The sequence below is a fragment of the Aptenodytes patagonicus genome, chromosome 1 (assembly GCF_965638725.1).
Source record: "Aptenodytes patagonicus chromosome 1, bAptPat1.pri.cur, whole genome shotgun sequence".
Lineage (NCBI taxonomy): Eukaryota > Metazoa > Chordata > Aves > Sphenisciformes > Spheniscidae > Aptenodytes > Aptenodytes patagonicus.
Genome location: NC_134949.1, coordinates 87,273,103 through 87,293,839, shown reverse-complemented (window position 1 = coordinate 87,293,839; position 20,737 = coordinate 87,273,103). Strand labels below are relative to the sequence as shown.

Sequence of the window (20,737 nt, the reverse complement as noted above, 5' to 3'; positions counted from 1 at the left end):
TCAGGAAAAAAGAATGTTTAATCTGCAAGAAGTTAAATATTTAATGTTTAATCTTTAATGTTAATCATCAATCTGTTGAAAGAAAAGAAGCACATTTGTATTAGTAAAGGCCTCACCGGACTGGTAATACTGGCAAACCTTGAACAACTTCGTAATTGGAGATGAGACTGAGCTGCAAAGTTAGCTGTTAGGGACAAGAAAGCCATCTCTCCATAAAATTGGATACATTCAGATCATCACTGAAGATTGACGACGTACATATATATTTTCACTCTTATATATTTCCCCAGGACTTTTCACATCTTGGGGCTTGGAACTGGTCCCAGCCATTTTTCACCTGCAAGACAAACCAGCACAAAAGAGAAAGTTAAAATTTAATACATAGAAGTGATTGGCCAGTCGCATTTCTGCAGTAGGATGACTGTTCCTACTCCTCTTTTGAAGGGTAACTACTGATGACGGAATACAGATTTGTATCTTGTTTGGCATGCTTCAGCCAGCTCCATAAATCCTTCACTGTCTAGTCACAACTGAAGCTGTACAGAAGAATTATTTTCCTCTGTCACAGATGAGAGATTATGCAGGTCTGTGGCACTGCACATGAGGGTGAAGCCAATTCTTTTTAAGACTCCTTTTTTGAGGGGCTGGGGGTAAAGAGGAGAAAAAGGGTGGAAGGCTGGGGAGTCAGAGAAACAAAAGGAAAAATCTGTTGAAGGCCTTGGAGTTGAGACTAGAAACCAGGCTGTAACATTCCAATTAGGATTAGTGACTATCGTAGTGGCTGTTGGGTATTCATCTTCCCAACTCCCATTTTCATCAAGATTATTTTTATAGAATCAGAAACCCATCCAGAAAAGAAAATAAACCTCAAAAAAATTCCTTTCTGTTTAAGCCTATGACTAATTTTAATTTACATTGAGTTTCTGCTGAAATTTTTCAACAAGTGCATCAGAGCTAATTATGTGCATAACTCTTTCTAGTGACAAACTCTCTCAAGTGCCAAATCTTGAGATCAACAGTCAAATGCCCTCTAACTCATGTAAAAGCAGGTGACTGAGTTTTATTAGTTATCACAACCTAGTCCAATTCTCTTTAAAAATTTCAAGTTTGTATTCTATTAATAGAAAAATGAAAAGAAGGATGGTCAATATATGAATTTCTGTTAAAAAGTTGTGTAGTTAGGTAATTACAAGTTATGGATTGGGGAGCTGTGATAATGTGCTTTTTATTAGGGGACAGATACAAAATGAAAATGTTAAAACTACAAACCCCCCCCCCCATCAGCCATAGTCTTAATCTTAGCCAAGACCTAATGTCCAGTACCAAAAGGTTAGATATGAACATTTTGAAAACTAAAGAGTTTCAGTACTAATTGAGAATGGCATGTGGAGCACAAAGCCTTGAAACATACCAAGAGAGGATGGAGAACTCAAGTTACTTCTTGTTTGGAAAAGGACTACATCTTTGGTCACTCTAACTGTACTGAGATACATTCCAGTCAGCAGTTTCATCCCTTGAGAAGGATACCCAACATCCTTACGAGTGTTTTATTTAGCTTTATTATATATTTCATTAAAAGAGGGTGAAAGCATGAAACCAAAAGTGATGTTATTAGGTACACTCACCTATAACACTGCCTAGCAGCTCTAAACGATCAGAGCCAAAGAAGAGATGAGGTTCTGCATTAAAATGTGCCACAACAGCAGGCATCCCAAATGCCTATTGACGCCATGGAGATGAAACAGAGAATGTTACAATGAGAGAAATTTTTTCAGACACATGATCAATCTTCAGGAATAAAAAGCAAGAACTTTGACATTTTTCCTCCCCTTCTTTTCACCTTCTTCATTCTTAAAGATGAGTCTAATGGAGCCATCAGAAAGTAGGGGATTCTCCAGAGCCTGTGTGCCCATTTTGAAGGAGCAAAAAAAGCAATCTGATAAATCCAGAGTTTTATGTCAAGTAGTGATAAATGGTATCTCTTAGTACTGGTCCTGTAGCTCCCCATCCTTGCTGTCCAGCTGGAATGAGCTGAATGGGTCAACCTTGGTTTCCCAGATGACAATGAGATAAACTACCAACAACAGTGAGTTAGCTTTCACATGTTCAAAAAGCAAAGACCACCTAAGAGAGATGGTCTATATAGTGCATTCTAATCATCACCTTCATTGTTCCTTGCTTCCCAGCATTCTTAATAGGGAAGGAATGCATAGCTCTGATGCCAAATGGCATTGGAAGCATCTCACCCCATATTTTATTGCTTCCTCTGTTGTCTCTCTCAGTCGGTTCTTCACTGCAGGGGATGAAATCATTTCAAGTAGCTTCTGGGCAAGCTCTGATGATAGCCCAGCCTGTCTGGCAACCTGAGAAAAGATGATATAATTAAGAGTACTCTAATACTAAATATTCTAATTCCTACTATGGTCTAATTAATTTAATCTTCAGTATTATCACCCAAGGTCTATTACCAAAATAATTACAAAATACCCTTAAAGCACTTGTTGCACAACTATCTTGCTGTATTCCCAACCCATTCATCATTTATCAACTCTCAGATACAAAGTAGAAGGGATATTTTAAACTTCCAAGCCCCAAATCTGCACTTTTTTCCAGGACTTCCTAAACAGGAAAAAAAAAAAGGGAAAAAAAAAGATTAATACTAAGTTTAACCTCTGGTCCAATGACTTATCAGATAACTTACCAAAAAATAAAAAAAAAAATTGTTGTTCTGAAAATCTTACTGTGCAAGCCTGCCAAGACAAAACCAGTTTGTATGACAAATGTGGCCACATAGGATCTGTAAGTGATACTGCATGGAAGAGACTGTAACTCACAGAGGTTAAACAGTTGCTAGTGTTACTGCTGTATCTTTTTAGCCTCCTGTGTGCCTCTGCCACACAGGAATGAGATAAAGTGGCCAAAGGTCCAATGTTTATCGGGTAACGTTGAAGTTACAAGTACCTATTTTAATAAAGTATTTCACAAAAAATGTTAACTTCTATGCCATCTACCTAAATGACGTGCCTTTTTTTTTCCCCCCTTTAAAAAAAAAAATAAAAATGCTTACGGTATTGCACACGGACCAGTAATCCTGCACATGCAGGTGTTAATTCTTTCTCTCAATCACTTTTTCGTTTAGCATCCACATTTTCTTGTACCTTCTCCTACTTCCTCATCAGGGAGATTAGGAGCTCTTTTTGACTCTACTTGAACAGGAGATAAACAAGTGTAGCACTGGAGTAGAACAAAATGCTGTGTATGCTTGGTAGCCAGTGTTTAGACTGCAATATTTACACAGAGATGTAGTATCTGGTCCTCACCATGTTAGGGCAGAAGGGGTATTTAAGTGGACTGAGGCAGGATTCAAAGACTATATACATTGCTTCTGTAGTAATTTATGTGAAGTTACTGCTGACTAAAAAAAGAAGTAAAAAAATACTAAGGAACTGTATCATGTAAACAACATTCCATTTTTCTAATTGATGTGTAAAATAAATTCACCTATAAAGACTCAGATGAAAGTGTTGGGACCCCTCACCCACCTTTGGATGGCGTATTTCCGGAAGAGAGGGAAGTCTAGTACTTGCTGCAGGGGTGAATGAAGACAGACACAAGCATAGAAGGAGATGCCTACCTCTCTGCCTTGCTGAACATAGGGGGATACTCACAGACCACCAAACAGTGACTAAATTACACAGAGATCTTTCCGAGTATGAAGTTTGTTTCTCTGAAGTTCTGCATGTCCTTGCTTTATCTTTATTTAAATAATGATGGATTCAGAGACTATATGAGGACTTTCTGTATATATTTATGTACTGGGTCTGGCTAGGATGGAGTTAATTTTCTTCACACCAGCTCTTATGGTTCTGTGTTTTAGATCTGTGACCAGAACAATGCTGATAACACACTAAAGTTTTAGCTATTGTTGAACGGTGCTTGCACAGTGTCAGGGCCTTCTGTTTCTCACTCCCCCCCCCTGCCCCCCCCATGAATAGATTGAGGGTGTGCAAGAGGTTGGGAGAGAACACAACAAGGCAGATGACCCGAACTAACCAAGGAGATATTCCATACCATATAACATCATGCTCAGCAATAAGAAGTGAGGAGGGGGTTTAGGGAGGTTAGCCACCTTTTGCATGGGAACCAGCTGGGCATCAGTCTACCCATGGGAGGTGGTGAGTGACTGCCTTTGCATCACTTGTTTTGTTTTCTTTCTCTCTTCTTCCACTTCTCCTTTGCTTATTAAGCAATTTTGTCTTGACCCACAGGTTTTCTTGCTCTTCTTCTTCTTTTCCTCTTCCCCTGTCCCACTGGGCAGTGGGGGGAAGTGAGCAAGTGCCTGTCTGGTGCTTAGCTGCCTACCAGGGTTAACACACCACAGTTTAATTATATCCTTCAAATCTTGCCTCTTGAAAAGGCAAAATGCAAACCTTTGCTGAAATTCTGGTAAAAAAGGTACACTAAAATGAAGCTGAAGTGCAAGGACTAGACTCTGGGGAAGGAGCAAGACTGCAAGTTTCAGGTTTCAAATAGGGATGTTGTATAGGAGAGACTAGTCATGGACAATTCCTCTCTTTTCTTCATAGTCCAAGAACTTAAAAAATAAAATAATGTAGAAATGAGAGCCCTTAAAGAGGATCTCATGGTATACTAACTTACATGCCATTACAGCTTTTACTGTAATAAACAAAATCTAAACAGCAAAAGAAAATACATCAAAAGAGTACAATTTCTAAGCATGTAGAAGGGCAATACGGCACCAAACTTAATAGTAAAGCCTGGCTCCATCACTCCAAGGAAAGTAATCTTTCCCAAAGTGTTGCATTTCACCTGAAGATTTCATTTAGCAGCAAAACCTCAATGCATTCTGGAGACACTGTTCATACCTTCACTACTGTTAATAAAACAGTATTAACAGATAATTCGTTGTCCATCCTGGGTATCTCGCCACATGAATTAACAAAAAAGGAGATTCTGGTTCTGAGTGTCATTCAAAGCATGACAAAAAAAAAAAAAAAAAAAAAAAAATCAGTCCAAACAGAGCTGCTAGGGAAATTAAATCCACTTTTTTCTAGCTGAAATTTTTCAAAACTTCAAGTGATCATTTGACTAAGCTGTCTTCATGTCTATTACTGATCCAAGAATCTGTAAGAATCTGTATCAGAAATGCAGAAGCACCAACAAAAAGGAGACACTTACAGCCAATATATTCTCCGGTTGACTGATATCTTCACGCTGGTAAAAGAATAAAATAAGTAATTCAGTACTTAAGAACAAAAGCTCAGCTCTGGACTTGAAAATAGAAATAGAAATAAAAACAATACTAGTTGTTAGAGAAATTTCCTCAGAAAAAGTTTTAAGTCACCTAATCTAGGAATGTATTAAGTGCTTTCTGATATGAACTACTGATCCACTCAGCCCATAGGGCTCACCATACATACCTAAAAGAAGGCAAATTAAGCTGACTGTAAGCTAGTTCTTTTCTTGTAATGGCTCCTCAACCACTATGACCTTAAGTTTCCTGCTATGACTTTTCATTAGAAGACAATTCCTTTCTCTTGCGTGAATTCCCCATTTGAACGAAGTGGGACAGGAAGGGTGACAGAGAAAGGATCAAGAAGTTGGCTTCATAAAATACTGACCTGTGACCAAAAACGTATCCAGAACTCCCTAGATAAGGGTTCCAAGTATCGTGGTTGTGTCATATCAATGGCTGTGATAAAGCGCATGGCCCCAAGAGTGCCTGGGATTAGTGGGGAGACAGAGAAACATACTGAAACGAGGCACAGGATCAGGGACAGATAAGTCTGTGCAAGTGCTACCTAAGAACAGTATGATCTTCTCTGTAACTGTCCCCAAACAGTAAAGCTTACATTGATTCACAGCATCTTCCATGCTAATATCATTCACAAGCATACTTCTCCTCATAAAACTCATAAAAGTTCCTTTTATGGTTAAAGTGCACATACTTCATATTGCTCACAGATACAGGAAGAGGCTGTGGACAGGGAATTCATCTTCATCTTTACTGTTAGGGAGAACTTGAACCAGAAGTGCTAGAGTTGAAAGATACCAGCTAAACTAAGTTTCTTACTTACCTGTACCAAGGACCCGTTGGAAATCATCTTCTGAAATTTGTACAGGCACTTGGTAGTATTTTGCCATCCTTTTTATATCCTTCAGCATGTATTCTGCACGCTTTGGCAACATTGCTGGGGGCTTGTTACCTTTGAGAAAAATTTCTGTTGAGATTTTCAACTGTATTATAGTAACACTGGACAAAACAAAACTGGACAAATTAGACCTCATCCATATATGTGCCTAAGGAAGAGTACAATTTCATATTGGCTTACTGAAACATACACAGTTTTTCCAAAGATAATGCTAGGATTTAAGCACGATTTATTTTGGTTTTGCACAGATCAACCTTTTAAGTTAGCAGAATCAGTTTTAAACCAAGGTACAAATGTCCTAGCAGGGATTTGTATTGATTCAGACAGTGACTTTTAAGCTAAATAACTACTAATGCATGGGTAAACAAATGTAGAAACTTATTAATTTCATGATTTATGAGTTGTAAGTCTCAGTGATTAACTTGTTCTAATAAGGCTACAAGTACTATTTTACAGCATACTTGGATCCTTCATGCATATTATAAACTGCAAGTGTTCCACAAATTAATTCTGGTTTGAGCTCAACAGAAAACTTTTAGGAAAACATTCCATATCAAATTATTATTATCCTATTTTAGAACTGACGAACTTTGGCACTGTATGTGCCACAAACAGTGGCTGTGTAGTTGCACAGTATGAAATTCCTTGTGGCTGATTTCTCAGTCACTAATGAGCTCCACAATCCTATAGTTAATTTGTTATTGGTGCCAAAACTTAGTTTAAACCTGGCTCTGTGGGCTCTGCACTCACTAAGAGCTTGCCCACTAGTGTCCTACTAGTGAAGAAGGTATTTCCCTACAAAGCTAATCTCCCTGTATTGCCTACCAGTTGCTTGCATTATGCCACCAAGGAAAGCTGGACGAAAGCGCAGATCAATATTCCAGATGTGCTGGTACCGGCAGAGCACCTGCAACATAAAAAAGTAGCGATGGATTAACAGTCAGAGGAGATGTCTATAGAGCTGTGTGCAGCTAGGAAATAAGCTAAGACATTAAATAGACACTGCAGACAAAGCCTTTTCTATTGTATTAGTGATAGTCCTAAAAGCCTTTTCTGGATGCTGCCAGAGAACTCCGATCTCAGAAAAACTGAAAGGCCCGCATTCATATTATAACTATACAAGCCTAAGCAGGGGTAAATGAGGAAAAGATCAAGCTCATGAGTGGACACTTGCACTCGTTAAACATCAAAACTATCCCTAAAGCAAAATGTTCAGCAATAACTCCCAAATACATGCAGGCCACGCTGCTGTTTGGCTGAGACACGCTTCCTTAGTGTCCCTGGTTTTCAGCACGTGAGGAAGAAACCGAAATACCCCTCACAAGTGAGGTAAAAATAAAACCGAAACATAAGGTGGGAAGGGCGCTGCCTGCAGCAGGGTGGAAAGGCACCGCCAGCCGGCCGAGCTGCCCTTCAGCCGCCTCCTAAAGGAAAGGCGGCGGCGGGAGCGACCGCCCGGGCCCGGCCAGCCCGCTGCCAGCAGCCGCAGCGGGCCGCCGCAGAGGCCCGGGCCGCGGGAGAACGGCGGGGCGCCCTGGGAACAGCCTCCCTCCGTCTCCCCTCCTCCTCACCTCAAACCCCAGCCAGGAGTAAGGGGACACCACATCGTAAAAGAGCTCCACGAGCGTCCGTCCCATGCTGACCCCGTCCCGTCCCGTCCCGTCGCCGCTACCCAGCGCGCCCCGGCGGCTGCAGCACCTCCCCCGGGGCCGGCGGAGGCGGGGGGCGGTGGCGGAGGCGGGGCGCCCCTCCGCTCCCGTGGCCGTATTCCCCGTTCGTCCCTCCTACCTCCTTCTCTGCGCCTTTCCGTGTGCCGCTGCCCGCCCCGGCGCGGCTGGGGCCCGGTCCCAGCTGTGAGGCGCCCTTTGCTGTCTCTCCTTTGAAGCCCAGCTTGGGAGGAAGAGGAGGGGTGGGGGCGGGAGCCGCGGCTTTGCAGGGAGCCGGGAGGGAGCCTGTGCCCTTCTCCATGGCGAGGCAGGAGGAGAGGAGGCTCCCGAGGAGGGAAGCCGGGAGCTGACTCAGCGGAGCAGGCCGGCATGTTTTCCCGGGGGCACGGCTTCCCTGCCGGAGCCTGCGGAGGGTATGTAAAACTTAAAAGAAAAAAAAAAAAGACAAAAAATTCCCCCAGAAAACTAATCACTCGGGGTAACCAATTGAAGTTCTTGCTAGCTAGAAAATCTATAGTTGCGAACCATTCTTTCTAAGTACACTGACATTTTAAGAATTTTCTTACGCTACAATCTAAAGCACAGAACCAATCACTATTTTTCCTTTTTTGTATTATCCTTTTTTTTTGTATTATGTTACACACACCAGTCAAATAATCTCTAAGTCTTTTTCTGTCTCTATTCTTCTGCAATATTTAAAAATCTTGCCAAGTATATTCCAATATCCCGTTGAAGCATACAGCACACGGTGGCAAAATATTATCTTGCTACTTCCCATCTCCTTTTTGATACGCTCAGTAAGTTCATTTCACTATTTTAAGCATGGCTGGTGTCCATGAGCAACAGCGCAAAGTCAGCTCTTCAAAAAGCACACAGCCCGTACTAATTCCATCGTCTCTTTCCTCGGGTGACTCCTCATGTTCAGAGACGATCACAATCTGGCCTTAGAGAAGTGAATTTCATCTTTCATGCTGCCTGATCTGGAAGTGCAGCGTGCTTCCCTACCACTTTCTTCTGCCATTGAGTATTTGCTCTTTGAAGTAACTGAGGTACATCTACAGACTCAGCTCTTTGGTGTTTACTTCCTCCCTTATATCAATGAACAATATTGAATATGCTGGGCTAAATTCAGCTCTTGGATAGGCATCTCCCACTGGGTTTTTTTAAGTTTCCAAGCATTCAAAGGCTCTGAAAATAGGCCTGTTCCTCTTCAGAAGTTAAAACATGAATATGTCTAACTTTAGACAGTAGACTTTAAATGTTGAGGTTATAACAGTTTCCAGCATAGAATTATGGTTGCTTACAAACTTTTATGTCCTAGAAAAATAAGATGTTCATTATAATAGAACTGTTTGTCCTTATATTTAACATGTTTAATCTCTGAAACTATTGATTGATCATTATATGTCTACCTTTGGAAGGGAAATGTGCTGTTTCACATGTAGTTCTGAAATGACATTGTAAGGATGGGCTAACATTATTAAGAGCTATAATCAATCCATATTTTCTAAATGATTTTGAGTGCTTCTACTTGACTTTTTCTATTGGATTCTTCATTCACTGATACTATAAACAATCAAGAGGTCCAATTTTCCCTTGGAGAAGCCAAACTGGCTCAGAATTACTGCTTATATTACATATTATATTTATTTATATAAAAGAGAGAGATTGGCTACCTTTGAGTGGAGCACAAGTTGTTCCTCCTTGTATTAAAGGTGTTTGACTCAGCTCTCTAAGATTACCCAAACCATGCATTATTTAGTGCTGTTCATCTGTACATTACCTCTGGCAACACTCATAGTAAGGTAAAGAAATTAAATGCAGGCAGAAAGGAGGCAAAACCCACTCTATTTGTCCTCTAAGTTATTGTTATGTGACAGCACTGAGAAACCTTGCCGTAAAGCCAGGTAGAGTCAAGACAGCTGTCTTTATATGTAGGTGTTAGGACTAGCAATTGTCCTGTTAAAAATAATTGAAAAGTATAATTTAAGATCACAAAGGATTTCTTCTTTGTTATTAAACTAAGTCTTGCCTTCTTTAAAGAAGGCAAATTCTTTAAAAAGTTGTTTGAAAAGTAAGTCATATGCATGAGAATACATCAGCTTTGATAAAGAGAACATGTTTTCTAAATAACAAATACTGCTACTTTGAGGTGATAATTAAGATAAATGTGAAAGCAATCTACTGCTGAGTACCAGTAGAGTGTTTGTTCTCTCTTTGCATCTTGTTTCTTTTGAAGGCAGATGAAGATGAGACACACAGGCACTCTTGCACTCAGAGCTGGCCCTTAGAGACCCACTCAGTGGCTCCACCTGCCCCCCAGCTCTCAGGTGGCCTCACCTATTCACTAGCTGGTCTGGCTGGATCTTCACTAGCGATCACACACTCATGTGCACACCTGCACTCGGACCTGTGGTCTGACTCCAGTTGCTGCACTCAGACCCACATACACACACGTGCACACAGGGTAGGGAGCCTTCACCCAGCAGAGAGTTAGAAAGGACTTTAATAAGAAGATAGGACAGGCACAGGGCGTGGCCAGACAAGTACACTGACGAGCAAACTATTTACATGCGACTGGCCCTTTTATCCCCTTACCATCTCTTTTCCCACACTTGTTCCTCCTCCAGTCACCTAAACCCTTCCCTTTTCCCACCTTTGGTTCCTCCCCTAACCGTCCCACAAGAAGTCCTGTGCAATCCTAAAATGCTCTTCCCCTGCATCCTGTAATGTGTCATAGTCCCCTAGGCAGCAACTCCCCCTTAGTCCTAGATGTAATCTGGAATATGCTCCTGATGACTCATCTTGCTGTAATCTTGATTTTCAACAAAGCAGCTAAAGTAATTTTAACTCAAGGATGAAAAATCTGAACTGCCAACAGTAGTTTGTAACCTCTCACTGAAATCTTTCTTAACACCCGAGTATTGGGCAGTGAGCCAATCGTTAAGAAAGGATTTGGGAAAGCTGGGAAACTTCAGTGTAAGGTCTTTACCAGGCATATTGGTAGACATGGTGGCAAAAAAGAATTAATGAACAACTGAATAAAAATTCTATTTGGAAGAATTGGTAGGACTTCTATAAAGGAGAATCCTGCCTTACGTTTTTTTCAAGGGGTCAACAAAACTGTAGAGCCTGGTCTGGGGGTTCCTCCTTCCAGGCCACTGGAGCCTATGGATGTGGCTGCTGCTTTCCCATGTGCAGGTTCAGCCAGTAGTGAGGCTGAGTGTGTGTCCCAGAGAGATACGTATGTGCACACACACAGAGGACGCTAACATGGCCAGTTATACAGACTGCAACAGGCAGAGTGCTGCCTTTAACAATACTCACATATAATGCTACCAGAACTCAAAAAAATGTAAGTATAGATAGTCTGGTCCTGTTGCTCTCTGGCTGACCGGGGTTAAGTTCACTAGTGAAAACACACCCCTTCACCCTCTAGATTCAAAAGCATATGCACATTTGCAGATCCCTTGAATATCAGCATGGGCCCTCAGCCCCTCTCATGTTCATGCCCTGATCCTGAGCTCTCTTGCCCAGTATATGGGTCTTTTACTTGCCAGCTAGTCCAGCTCAATACTCGGTGGCAAACAGAAGCATGGACTTACACACTAGTCTCGCAAGCACTCTTACATTCATGGATCCCTTAATTATCAGCAAAGGCTCTCAGCTTGGCCCATGGACTGTGCTCTAGCTCCCTTAGTCACCTCCAGCTCAGACATGAGACTTTCCAGGTTTTCCTCCTATGAATCAGGTAGTACAGCTTGAAGTTGTTAGGTTATCTGATAAAAAAACCCTAATCTGCACATCCACAGAGGAGCACAGAAAGATATTGGTGGGTGGGTGGGCCCAAGTAAAACCCTGCCCTGGCTGCTTCCAGGCCTATCACAGGAGCATGTCACAGGCCCATCTCTGCAAGCCCAGAGGCCCTCAGGGGCACAATGGCATTGTGAGAACCCAAATTCCACCTCTCCGAGAGGTGGAACACACTGTCCTGGGCTCCTCCCAGGGCTGTCCCAGGACAGACGTCAGCCCCGTGGTCTAGGGGTAGAACCCATCAAGTCAGCAGGAGCAGGACTGTTGCAGGGGGGGAGGTACTGCAAAGGGGCCTGGGATGCAGGAGAAGATAATTTTGGGTTTGCAATAGATTTATGGGGTGTTTATGGGAGGAACCAAAGACAGGGAAAGGAATGAATCTAGGCGATTTCGGGAGGAATAAGCATGGGAAAATAGAGGTATAAGGGGATAAAAAGGGCTGGTCATATGTAAACATGACTTGGCTACCACAGGGACCAGGGGTGTCCCAGTAAGCTCTGTGCGTGCGTGCCTGTATGTCTCAAAGGGCAAGAGCACAGAAGGAATTGGCTACCAGAGGGGACCAGGGGAGTTCCGGCCAACTGCTGGGAAGTTGTGAGTGTATGTATGTGCGTGTGTCGGTGAGTTAGGAGGTCTGTAACAGCAACTGGAATGAGGCTGTGGCCTCAGGGGCTTCTATGACCAAGTGCCAGCAACTGGAGAAACTGGGATCCAGTAGCCAGCTACTCGGTAGACTGACTGTCTTAGCCTAGCTACAGGGGGGGAATCCACGTTGTATCTGGTGGATCTTCATCCAGATCAGCCAGAGCAGGGATAGGATGAGACTGTTGGTTCTGTTTGTGTTTGTGTGAGTGCTGAGTGTGTCTGACTGTGTTGATCTGTGTTGTATATCTGTGTTTGTGTGTGTGCCTACTGGGAATACATTCTCAGTCTCACTACTGGTTGTACCTGGGGTCATGGAGCTGTGGCAGCCTTGCTTCTGTCAAGCTACCAGATTCACCCCATCTCTACCAGAAGATTTCTAGCAAATTACACATATGCACCCATGGATGTCAGGTTAGGAGAAAATATAAATGGTCAGGTCCCTCCAGTTACTGGCATCCCAGGTTTACATGCCCTGTGGTCCCTCCTGTTGCTGATGCTGAGACCCCACACAGTTGGTTGCTGGCACCACAAAGACAGGCCATTATCACCCATGATCTAACTTGAGTTTCTGGCATTTGATTCAGTTAGTCTGGTCTCTCCAGTTGCTGTCATCTAGATCTTTGAACAGTCTCACATGGGATAGAGGGTGAAATTAAACAGCAAGATATTTAATAAATATTAGTAAGATAGGATAGCCTGTGATCAGGCACAGGGCTCCTTCTGCTTATACACAAATGGACCCTTTTATTCTTCCTCTCTGTTCCCCCCACTTTGTTCCTCCCTGATTCCCCTTTTTCCCTACCTTTGACTCTTTCCCTAAACATTCCTTAGTAAGTTTTGCATAGTCCCCCAGACTCCCTCAAATATCCATGATATTCATGTTCTCTTGTTTCCCCTTTATCAGTTACAAAGTCCAAGTCAACTCTCTTCAAAGCTATTCCTCTAGATTCTTGATGGCCCATCAACTAGTGGTTGGGGAATTTTAGTCTTACTGTTTCTCTTATCATTTCTTAGTTATGTTTGTGACTGTATGCATAAGAGCATAAGGATATATCAGAGGGGGGTGCCTCATTTCCAACCGATTGACCCCAACATCTCCATCCTTCAAGTCCCCCACTCCAGTATCTCATCTCAGTCTGTGGTGGTTCAGTAGTTAATTTAGAGTAGTTCAATATGAATTAAAACATAATTCCTTCTGCTCTGGTGAATGAACCTTGCATCTTTGGCATTCTAGGGTGGGGTGGTGCTGGTCTCTGAATGCTATTTCAACCCTCTTCCCCTTTTAAGGGGGGGGGCCCTTTAAGCAGTGACCCCTTTTAAGTGCTGTTATTTTTAGCACTTATATTACTGGGAAAGAGGGGATGTTGATGTGTGGGATGTCATGCAGTGTGACACATAAACTGTAACCTGACCCATCCTGTGTGTCCATATTTCTGTTGTTCTTCAAGGGCAAAATCTTTAAGGTTCCCTAGGAGGGTCCAAGCTCTTCAGAAATTGTCTATTTTCCTTTGGGTCAGGATCTTTATCCAAGCATCCTCAGAAACACAGGCCTTTGTGCTGCTAAAATAATACTGGCTGACCCTGGGTTGTCCTGTCCAGCCATTTCTTGCTTCCTAGCAGAATGTCTAGCTGTTTGTCTAATGACAGGAGCAATGAGAAATGTGTATTTCCACTAGGTACATTATTTACATTATTTATGGAGTAGTGTTGTTTCAGAGAAAGAATTAAAGGCAGTATAGGGAAAAATAGGTATGGGAGGATTAGAGGGATCAAACCAAGTAAAATTAGGTGTGGTTGAAATTTGTATGCAATACTCCAGAGTTCTGCTATCAGACTCCATGAGGTTTAAATCTCTCTGTAAATTGAGGCTATACATTTGCAATTGTGTATTTTCCTTTTGTACCTGATTTTTTCACAAATTTTAAAGATGGATTTTTAATGAACTCAGTCTGATTCTCTTGGTTTTCATCCTGCTCAGTAGCCAATATTGTTTCTGATTTAATAATTTGAAGTGATCTGTTACTTATAGGAGGTCTTATACATACTTCTGTAAGCATGTTTTGATCCCTCAGGGTAGAAATTTTGCCTGATAGATCCCACAGTTAAGCCACTCATATTATTCTTGTGTTCTGTTAATATGCTTTCAATCTGATTACTCCAATTATCTTAAAAATTTCCTTGGGCAGGTCCCATCCAGGTGCAGTCATAATGCTATAGAAGTTTGGTTACAAATTTTAACGTTGTGGGCACATTTCCAAGATCAATCCACTTGCCACATTGAGGATTATATACCCTTATATACGATCACCTTGGGAGTACTCAGCCCAACTGGATCATGCCAATGACATCAGTTGCTGCCATCTCTAAGGCCCAGGGAATTCCTCCTTCCTGGTTGCTGGAGCCCAGCCCAGTGCACCCAGGGAGGGGAAGTCTTGTCCTGTATAGATAATTCTGACAGGAATAAATAGTCTGCTACACGTATTTCTGGCATAGAATTGGTTGCCCCTGTCAGTTTCTGCTGCCTTTTCCTATTCCTTGCAAACACTATTTCCGCTTTCCTAGTTTTTCTATTAGTGAGCCAGGAAAAGCAGATAGCGTGATGCAGTTAAATTACATGGATGTATGTGTTTCCCTCCTTTTGTGTCTCACAGCATGCCTGTAGCATGCCTGTCAGGTCTTGCTGATGCTGCTGGAGAAGCAATCAGGAAGAATTCCTTTCTCAAAGACTTGGCTGCTGCAATGGCTTTATGTCCTCCTGTGATCCTAGGTTTAACCAGGGAAGTAAACCACTCTTGCCTAGAGCTAGATGTCAAGGTGGTTGCTTTCCCTCAGGATCTCTTTTAACAAAGTGCCTTGTCTTTGCCAGATTTGTCTTTCCTTTTGAATTTCTTCCTCACTACTTCCAGTCTAGCTCGGAAAGGATGAAGTTACACAGATAGAAACATCCTATGCATCACAGAATCATAGCAGTACAGAGTACTCCTGTGCTCTCACAATATTCCACAGGAAGCTCCATTCAGTGCTGAGAGGGAGACATCCAGGGAAGCGTAGATTTGCCAGGATACTCACTGAATACAAGGAAGTGCAACCTCTTCTGCCTCAGTCCTTGGCACAGGGTTGTAGGGTGTCCTGATGCTGGGCTAATGAGGTTAGTGAGATTGTTTGGGAAAGGATTTGCTTGTCTGTGTGTCTTCTCAGCTGTTTGGGACAAACTCACATTTCTTTATGTATCATGATGGTTAGAACAACTGTTTTTATTTACAAATGAGAGTCTCATCTAGATTATGGTGACTCTCACAGGTATTTCTTCTAGACACATCGTTACACTGGCATGCTCTAGGCAAATTCTCAACAGCCTGCGTTTCCACTACATTTATCCCCTGATCCAAAAAATCATATCCATGTTGAAGTTTCAGACCTTTTTCTTTTGAGATACTTAGTTGATCTGAATAAGGTTCATTAAAAAATTCCTTCACATTCTTGAATAAATTAGCAGCTTTCTTGGGTGGAGAGGGAGTGCCTATTAGAAGGGAAGGGCTCAGATTTTGAGGGATAAATGGAGTCCAAGAGAGATGACAGAATGCAAGGAAGGCTTTTTGTTTCAGGACCTGAAAGAAATTTCATTACGATTCAAGACAACAATACTTCACCCTCTATTCCATCAACATGTGGACTTTTTCAAGTCTGCCTTCATATGATTAAAAGAAATGACATGACAGACACCTGTACAAATGACCACCACTTGCCATTTGTGGAAAGAAATTAAACTTCCTTTTACTGTATAATTGGTTATGACTTTGGGAGACAATAAGTCATGATGGTATAGAGGGAGAAAAGAGAAGAGAAGCTTTTCCCTCCAATCAAATGCGTGATTCACTTGTACATAATTCAAATGACAGACCTGCATCTAAAGTGAGGACAAGAATGACCTCTTGCTGAGTTTCTCATCTCACAAAGGACTATCTAGAAAATTAATTCTAGTCCTCACATTCTGTGTGACAAGCAAGAATATCCAAAAGGTGAAACAGAACTTTGATGATTTTCTTGCAGTTCAGTCTCCATTCCTAATAATCTCGAGAAAGCTGCCTGTGTATCTGTGAGGAGAAGCATAAATTTGAGAAGATATCTTTACAGTTTCTAATAAGAAAATATCATAAGTTGAAAAATTAACTCAGTAGAAAAAAAATTACAATGAAAATATTTGAAGTAAAAAGCAAAAACTGCCCAGGCAGTTTTGGCAACAAGAAATTATAAGGGAAATAAGAAAGATTTTCTTAACAGTTATGCTTGTATTTCTTCTAAGTATGTAATCGCTTCTCTGCAAATAAACCAAACTTAGGTAAACTAATCCTAAATGCAGGTTGTTCTGGTTCTACTGGTACCCGATTAGCATTTTATGAACAGAGGTGTATTTCCAAAAGTGGTCAGTACAGCTCAGCAGCCTCCATCAGTGGTCCCAGCTCTTCAATGTCATCATAGCCTGGATCTTCAAGAGCAGGGGATGAATCTCTCTCAGCCTTGGAGGTCCTGTTTCCTGACACATTAGGACTCCAGTCTGAAAACATTAAGGGAAGAACACTGAGATAAATGTACATCCTGTACGTATTACCTTTACATGGTTGTACAGCTGGCAGCACGGGCTGTCCATTGTCTTCTCCAGAAATTAGAACCATAGATATGCATGGCTGTGAAAGACCTTGTCTCATCCTGCCTCCTGCTACATGTACACTTATCCAAGGATCAAGCTTACTGTTCCCAGAAAACAGGCTCCTGATCTAACTTTAAACACTTCTAATAAAGGCAATTCTTCAATATCGCTAAATAACCCAACTCTGTTTTACTGCCTCAGGTGTTATCTGACACACTGCAAATTTAGGAGATCTGTCCTTGTCCATCCCACAAGTGTGCCCTGATCTGGCTCCTCCCAGAGCTATCACAGGAGAGGGCTCAGCCCATTGTCTGTGTTTGAAACCCATTAAGAGCATGTAACCCACTTTACTAACTGAGGGGTGTTGTTGCCCACAAAGATATGAGACTTATTATGAGGTACAGGGGAAGAGGATCTTGGGTCATAGAAAACTTACTATGGGCTGCTTAGGGGAGGAAACAAAGCACAGAGAAGGAGGGATCGATGTAGTTTGGGGAGGAACAAATATGAGAAAATAGAATGATAAGGGGATAAAAAGGGCCGGTGGCATGTAAACAGACTGCTGGCCAGTACGCGTTTGGCCATGCCCTGCATCTGATCAGCAGCATCTGTCCTGTCTTCTTATTAAACTCCATTTCTAACTGTTTTCCCTAGTAAGGGGGCTCTCTATTCTGTGTGTATGTGTGTGTATGGAGGTCTAAATGCCAGCAACCAGAGCTGGACCATGGGTCAGAGGGGTCTGTGCGTCTGTGGTGCCAGCAGCTGGAGAGACCGGGGTGGCTAGACCTCTAAGTACCACCAACTGGGCTGGGACTCTGGGTGTCGGGGGCTCACATGCCCAGACACCAGCAACTGGGGGAGGTTAGGGAATCCAGGAGCTAGTTACTTGGCCGACTGCATGACTAAGCCCAGTTACTGGGGGATGTGTTGTGCATATGTATGGGTATTAATGTGCATGTGGGTGGGTCAAGTTACTGAAAGCCAGGGGGTTCCAGGAGCAGTTACTGGATAGACTGAATGTCTAAGGCCAGTTACTGGTGGAAGTATAGTGTTTGCGTGTGTGTGTGTGTGTGTATGTAGGTCTGATTACCAGAAACTGGAGTGGGTCTTTAGGCCTCCAGGGTTAGTACATGCAGGTGACAGCAACTTGAGAGACCTAGGATCCAGGGGCAGCTACTGGATAGACTCAGTGTCTAAGGCCAACTACTGGAGGGATCCATATTGTTTGTGTACATACACATTTTCCACCAATAGGCTTTCATCTTGGTCAGCCAGAGAGGGGAACAGAATGAGGCCATTGGTGCTGCTTGTGTTTGAGTGCTATGTTTTCTGTCTGTGTTGGCTCTACAAGCCAGCCTTGTGTATCTGCATATATGTATTACATGTGTGTGCATGCCTACACATGCTCAGCCTCACTACTGGCTGGACCTAGGGACATGGAACCTCCATCAAACGACCAGATTTAGCAACCCCTAGTAGCTTCTGATTTTTAGAAGTGTCCTGGTTTCGGCTGGGATAGAGTCAATTTTCTTCCTAGTAGTTGGTATAGTGCTGTGTTTTGGATTTAGGATGAGAATAATGTTGTTTCACTGTAACACTGATGTTTTAGTTGTTGCTGAGCAGCGCTTACACTAAGTCAAGGACTTTTCAGCTTCTCATACTGCCCCCCAGTGAGGATGCTGGAGGTGCACAAGAAGCTGGGAGGGGACACAGCCAGGACAGCTGGTCCAAACTGGCCAAAGGGATATTCCATACCATATGACGTCATGCAGAACAAAAAAACTGGGGGTAGTTGGCTGGGGGCGCACAGCCGCTGCTCGGGAACTGGCTGAGCATCGGTCAGCAGGTGGTAAGCAATTGCATTGTGCATCACTTGTTTTACATATTCTTTTATCGTTATTATTATTCTCTCTTCCTTTTCTGTCCTATTAAATTGTCTTTATCTCAACCTACGAGTTTTACCTTTTTTCTGATTCTTTCCCCCATCCCACTGGGGGGGAGTGAGCGAATGGCTGTGTGGTATTTAGCTGCCTCCTGGGTTAAACCACAACAAGAAGACAAACAAATGATGAGAGAGATGAATGCACCTTAACTATACACAGTTTTTGCGAACAGCAAAGGTTGTCAATACAACTGAGCAGCTTTGTATGAAGTCAACAGCAAGTGAGGTTCACAAAGACACTGAACGTTCGTTTAAATAAGCTAGAAATGTATACAACTTTATATATAATGTTAAAATGAATATAATCATGAGCTGTTAAAAAAAATTCTCTAATGTTTCTCTAATCATGTTAAGTCCTAAAATATTTTGATTATTTTTTCATGCCTTCAGTCTGTCAAATATTTTTATTACTACCCCAAAAGGTGGAGTTCAGCTGCTGATCTGAAGGTGTTCCACAGTTATATTAAGTGCACGGAGAAAGAGAATTCTCCCTTAAATCTTTTTTCTTAATTCTTTTTGAATTAGATGGGCCTGACAAGATTTAGTGCTAGGATAAAAACCTAGCTGAATCTATCCTCCAGCCACTATCCACTGTCTTTAAGAACTCACAGAGAACAGGCTCTGAAGGACTGGGGAAATATGAACAACATATGCTTATTTTTAAGGTGGTGTGTGTGGGAGAAGAAACAAGATCAGGAGTTACAGAAAGTTCAACTTCAGAAAAATATCAGAACAAATAAACTACTTGTAAGGAGACAGAAGAAAAAAAGCAGGTTGATAACAGATAACATGGATTTATAAAAAATAAATCACACCAGATAAATCTGATTTTTCTTTCTGATTATCTAAAAGTGCTTTCATAAGGGAATAGAGCAAATTGTCACTCACCTTACATGATATTTTTATAAGTAAACTAGAGAAATATGGTCTAACTCAAACCGCTGTAGACTGGGTACAAATTCAGTCAAAAATGGTATTCTTAGTGTAGCTCACTGTACCAAGTAAGATTCTTTGACAGCCCTACATGCAACTAAGTATTTTTATTGAGTCCTAAGACAAAATACACGTTCTTATTAAGTTTTTGAGATGATACCATACTATATTAGAATTCAAATGATCTTGGCAAAGTTTTGATGAAAATAGAATGAAATCTAATAAGGACACTTACAAGACTACAGATGAAGGGAGAAACAATCAACTGCATAATTAGAAAGATCGGTGTCTAATGGTATGTGGTATTTTACAGAGCAGAATTTGGAGTTGCATCAGGCCAGACATTGAACACTGTCAGGAGTGTCATGCTGTTGCAAAAAAGGGAGACATCACACTGGCATGCATAAACAGAAGGATATCCTGTAAGACATATGAAGTGGTCCTTCTGCTCTACCTGACACTAGTAAGGTTTTAGTACCATGTGGTACAGAAATACTGTAAAATTTTGGTTTTGAAACACTTTTTGAAAGATATGGACCTACTGACACAGCCTGGGTGGAGACATACAGAATGAGCAGAGGTCTAGTCAACAAGACCTAAGTAGAAAATTGACTAATTTAGGTTGCTGCAGTCTAGAGAAACAAAATACAAAACAGAACTGAGGGGAGATATGTTAAGTCTTCAAGTACTTAAAAGGCTGTTACAAAGGTGAATGCAACTCCTCTATCCCCATGGTCATTATAGTAAGAAGTAACAATTTTAATTTTCAGCAGTGAAGACTTAGGTTAGGCCACAGGCAAGAATTTTATAGCTGTAAGGAAAACAGAGCGTGGGTATAGATTACCTGCAGAGGCTGTGGAAACACTGCTACCGAATGGCTGTAAGAACAGAATAACAAATATCTAACCTACACTCT

The 20,737-nt window shown here is 41.9% G+C and overlaps 1 protein-coding gene across 1 annotated transcript; it reads right to left on the bottom strand.

Moving 5' to 3' along the window:
• Positions 1-7,863, bottom strand: GSTK1 (glutathione S-transferase kappa 1). Its single transcript, XM_076346692.1, has 8 exons — positions 7,745-7,863; positions 6,999-7,080; positions 6,099-6,227; positions 5,643-5,743; positions 5,200-5,235; positions 2,247-2,363; positions 1,626-1,719; positions 1-337 (listed from the first exon to the last, which is right to left on the bottom strand). Exons 1-8 carry the CDS (start codon positions 7,808-7,810, stop codon positions 297-299), a joined length of 666 nt encoding a protein of 221 aa, XP_076202807.1. The 5' UTR covers positions 7,811-7,863; the 3' UTR covers positions 1-296.
• Between the last annotated feature and the right edge of the window lie 12,874 nt (positions 7,864-20,737).